General features: G+C 37.6%; 1 protein-coding gene across 1 annotated transcript in view; it reads right to left on the bottom strand.

Annotated features, from left to right (window-relative positions):
• LOC107091343 (deleted in malignant brain tumors 1 protein-like) overlaps window positions 1–5,310 on the bottom strand; it is a 17,505-nt gene that overhangs the window by 4,061 nt on the left and 8,134 nt on the right. Inside the window, exons 8-9 of the mRNA XM_015385196.1 lie at window positions 885–983; window positions 741–779 (exon numbers count right to left, since the gene is read on the bottom strand). Coding sequence (XP_015240682.1) covers window positions 741–779; window positions 885–983 — 138 coding nt within the window. The remainder of the gene's footprint in view (window positions 1–740; window positions 780–884; window positions 984–5,310) is intronic.

Below are 5,310 nucleotides of genomic sequence, written 5' to 3' on the forward strand. Positions count from 1 at the left end.
TTGTAGCGGCATGATGGTGGAGCTGGAACACACAGGGTGTTTAAGTTAATGTTCCCTATTGACAGGAGTGGTAACAAACTCAGCTCACCCAGATGGTTACCACAGCTGTATTGATGAAACAAGCAGAACTGGGAGAAACAGGTTAAAACTGAGGTTTAACAAGGCTAAACTGTTATTTTAGGTGGTTTACCATGACTTAATGAGCTTTGTGGTGTAATCTTTGTGCTATTAAAGATCTGTAGTGAATAATGTTTTTACAAGCTAATCCTGCTTCAGTCTCCTACATGTTTTTATCTCTGGCCTCTCTGCTGTGTTCCCTGACCTCCAATCTAACATTGTTCACCAATGTTATCTAACACATAACTGGAAGCTTCAGGGAAATGCTGGATTTACAATCTGATTAAATTAAAGACCGTTTCTCTTTAGAACTTAAAAAGACATCTCAAGGCAATTAGTTCTACCAGATTTGTGTTCAAAAGACTACAATGAGAGATAAAAGAAACAGAGGTATACTGTACTACGCATTAATACCTAATCTTTTTCTTGATCTATAACATGTGATCCAAACAGAATATATTGGAGTTGGCAGTTGCAACATGACACAATGTGGAGAGGTCTGGGAGGAGCAAATTCTTGAAAAATTACTATAGACTTGTTTGGTTTGACTGTTTTTACAATGTCTGACTATTTCAACATTTATTAATGTTCTCATATTAAAAACTTTGAAAGGATTGTCTTACATGTGGTAGGATACTCGGTGGTGCCGTAATCACAGTATGCTGCATAAGAGAGATAAAAAGAGTTGTTACTATTATTTCACAGCAGTGTTTATAAGAGCTTTAATGAAAATTTATCAACAAGGAATCTGTTCAGGTTGCACTTACAGTAGAAGTCATCACAGCAGTTTCCATTGTATTGGCAGGAGCTGGAGCAGGAACAGCTTCCCAGGTGGTTTCCACAGTTGTAGCGGCATGATGGTTGAGCTGGAACACACAGGGTGTTTAAGTTAATGTTCCCTATTGACAGGAGAGCTAACAAACTCAGCTCCCCATGTGGTTACTACAGTTGTACTGATGAAACAAGCAGAGCTGAGAGAAACAGGTTAAGACTGAGGTTTAACAACACCAATCTGTTGTAGGAAGATTAACTGCTGACTAAGGCAAAAAATACAGAAGCATAAATTCACATCAAAGTAATTCAAAATACATGAAACAAACAGGTTTTGAACCCACATTATGGAAAAAGTTTTTAAACTAAGTAATATTGTTGAACCTCATACCTGTTGTCTGACCTGGAGGATTTAAAGAGACTCAGTGTTAGTCATAGCATGAACAATCATCTCAAAATGTATTGGTATAATTTACAGAAGAAAATGAATAGTGAAACAAAATAAAAAGAAGCAGTCAAACAAAATTACGACAGCCCCACCCTGACTCTCTCATCAGTGAGACAGGTGAGTGAGCACCTGTACACTTACTTCCACGATGCACACACATTCATAACCAGGCACACCATGCACCACATTTCCATTATATCTCCTCAGCTGCATTGTTTTATAAGTAGAATAGAATTGTATGTATTTAATTGCCTTCATCAGTCTGTATCTACATTCCCCTTTGGTGCATCAGAAAAAGTCTACAGTAAGTCTTTGATTTGTTAAACCCCTGGACTGAATCCCAGATGGGTCTGAAGGGGCTTTAGCTGCAAAAAGAATTGACCTGTTATGTGTTCCAGTAGTAATTCTGCTTTGACCCCTAATTATCATTTTTTATTCATCTTATTTTTTAGGATTAAGGTTGTTTTTTTATTTTAACTTTTCTGTCACTCCTATATAATAACAACCACTCAAGATAAAAAATATTGCATGTTTACTGCAAACACAGCATGTGTTTTTTTTAGTCATTGTTTTTTTTTCTTTTATAATTCATAAAGAAAACAAAAATCATACCTGTGGTGGGCTCCACAGTGGTTGATTCACAGTAAGCTGCATGAATCAGAACATAAAGTGATTATATAATATTAGATTAGATGAGCTTTATTGATCTCACAGCGGAGAAATTCACTCGTCAAATATTGGCATAGAAGTTATAGAAGGTGCAAAGAAGGAGGAAAAAGGTGCATTAAGAATAAGCAATATATATACAGTATATCCAGGTATATTCAGTATATATACATATATATTACATCGAATTATTAGATATGGATGCAGAATAAATTGATGCTGCAGATTTTGGCCTTACAGTTGTAGTCATGGCAGCAGTTTCCATTCCACTGACATGAGTAGGAGCAGGAGCAGCTTCCCATATTATAACCACAGTTGTAACGACAGGAAGGTTGATCTGTGAGACAGGAGAGGTTAGAGAAGTTTTTTTTTATTAACCATTTAATCTGTTTTACTATCTTTAAGTTTTAGCATTTAAGTAGAATCCTCCTTTAATATTCTCCAGTTCCATATAGGTTCACATCTAGTGTGATAAACAGTTAACTAGACTAGGAGCAGGAGCAGCTTCCCATATAACCTCAATTGTGAGAACAAGAGGCCACTTTTAAGTTTGCTTTTAAAAGTTTAAATACACCTGTTCCCGCATTAGTCTTTACTTCACTGCACAGAAACTTTTAAAAGTTTCTTGATATGGTAAAATTTTAATTAATTTTCATCAAATTCATTTCAGTTAACATTTTTTATTCAATAAAGTTCTGAAGCGTCATGGGCTTAAAAGGCAGTTTTGGAGCTTGTAATTTGTGTTCAATTCAGTATGATTAGTAGCACCCACAAAATAAACTTTGTGGATATAAGAGGTGAAACTGTTCTAACCAAAACTTTAGTTTTAGTTAGAACAGTTTCACCATAATGTAAATAAGGCAACTGAGTAAATGGGGACAGGGTATTTATTGTTAAATTGTTTTTTTAGAAAGGGTAAATACAATGCTGGAATTATAAAATTATTATAAAAATAAAGAATGTCTTTTTTTTTTTTTTTTATGAATCTTTAAAAGCCAGTCAGCGCTGAATATTTTTTTTATATATATTTTTCTTTAAGAATCAAAATGGAGAAGCTAAAGGGTCAAAATCTACACCACAAAAGTTTTATTTATCTGTGATATATAGGTTGTATTGGTCTATAGCAGAAATAAAATCATATCTTTAAAGTGCAAAAGAGTAAGAGAAACCTTTTTTTTTTAGGTACCAGCAGGATTTTAAAACTACTGTCATCACTGGATAACATCATTTGTCAAACCTGTCGTGGTTGAGTGGTCCAGTCCTGGATCAGAGGTGGTTCCACTGGTGCTATTGCAGTAAGCTGGAAAAGAAGAAAGAATGACTGAGGTAAATTTCACAGTCATTTACTCCAGTTATGCAGCAGCTGTTTTGAAGTTGTAACCACAAAGCTGTGATGTCCCACTGAGGTACAGACACTGCTGCACACTTTAAAGTGTAATCTCACAAAGCAGAGATCCAAGTCTAAGTTTCCACTGACTAAAATCATTGATTTAGCTGATTTTAAAGTCAACTAATTAGTACTTAACACAAAATCTCAAAATAGTCTTAAATTTGAAGGCAACTGGACTTTCATCTAGGTTTTTTTTCAAGATGCTTTAGACACCTATCCATGGGTCTTTGTCAAAAATGGTGGATGCCAGATAGCTCCTGGATAGGTGTTGAAATGTCTTCAGAAAAAAAGTCAAATTGCCTTCCAGTTTAAGCCCTTTTTTGTTAGGAATCCAGTTTGTGTGGTCTGTGTTTTTCTCCCTCCACCACCGGTTGGTGCCCCGTCCTCGTTTACCCTCCTGCACACCTGCGGCTTGTTAGATCATTATCTGGAGGAGTATTTGAGCAGTGGACTATCACTACCTCGAGGCCAGAGTGTTTGCCAGTTTTGGGTACTCTAGCCAAGCTGAGTTTAGCTGAGTCTATCCTAGCTTTGTTTCTCTGGGTCTAACAATTTTTTTTTGTTTTTGCTTCCCGGCAGGAAGCTTTCCTGTGTTACTGGATTCCTTGACCTTCACTCCCCTGGAAGGAAAAACCGAGTTACACTGGGCAGGGGAAAACCTCCACATGTTCCGTTCAAGTACCCATCGGAAATCCAAGTGACAGTCCGCTCCATTACTCCTCCGGGGCCAACGCCTGTCAACCTGTCTGCCCTCCAACGTGTGCACTATTCTCTGGATTAACCAGACAGATTGGATTCAAGGACTAACAAGGCCCCCCTCTAACTTGAGTCCAATTCTTGTAAAATGTAATTGCTTCCAAGATTCCCACGGTTCCTGAACTGACCACTGAATTTCCCTTCTCACTTCCAGTTCCGGGTTACCAGCTCACTGATTTCCAGATCCAACTCCTGTTTTACCCCCTCAATAAACCTGTTAAACTTTTTCCTTGCTCTCTGAATGGTTTCTCTGCATGTGGGTCAGATTCAGTAAACCGATCATGACATTTTTGTGGTTGCCACAACCCCAGATGACAGAGAATTTACACAGGCATATTTGACAAATAGATGTTTTTTCTTTTTTCAGAACATTGTATTCAAAACAAATGTTTTGACTACAAGGGTTTAATTATTTTTAAAATGTCATTGAGTGTTAATGGTAAATGACTTGCACTTAGTGCCTTTACAAGTCAGAGAACTGCAAAGCTCTCTACACTACATTCTCAACCAAACTGTGACCCTTACCCTAAACCTCACCATTATAGCTTCCCACCCAACCCTAACCCCAACCTAAACTCATTTCACACCTAACCCTAAAAAAGCACTTGTACCCATGGTGACCAGGTATTGGTCCCCACAAGAGCAATCACTCCCCATGATGTGCAGTGATTTATGGAAAGTGGTCCCCACAATGTGTGAAATACCCCCTACACTTACACACACACACACACTAATGGTACGGTTTAGTGCCTGTTGGGGCATGAGTGGAAACATGACTGTGAGCTTTTTTCTTTGTAAAGTTGTAGCTTGGGCTGCCCCCTCTACTGGACCATTCCAGGTCTCTACTAATTTCCAGGCTAATACACATCTATGCAGATAACCCCATTGTTAGCCTCCATCTACTGCTAAATACATCTTGTATTAAATAATACCTTGTATTTTTCAGTGATGTTGTTATATATGCATTGCCTTTTTCTACTTGCTGTATTGATCTCTCTCCAGGTGTCGAGGCCGACACCAAGGATGTTTTCCTGTGTTCTCTTTTTCTCTCTTTTACTATCACCTTCTCCAGGGTGTCAAGTAACAAAGTACAAATACTTTGTTACTGTACTTAACTACATTTTTTAGGTACAGTGGGGACTGGTTGGAAATGGACGGTTTC

The sequence above is a fragment of the Cyprinodon variegatus genome, unplaced genomic scaffold (genome assembly GCF_000732505.1).
Source record: "Cyprinodon variegatus isolate N-32 unplaced genomic scaffold, C_variegatus-1.0 Scaffold333, whole genome shotgun sequence".
Lineage (NCBI taxonomy): Eukaryota > Metazoa > Chordata > Actinopteri > Cyprinodontiformes > Cyprinodontidae > Cyprinodon > Cyprinodon variegatus.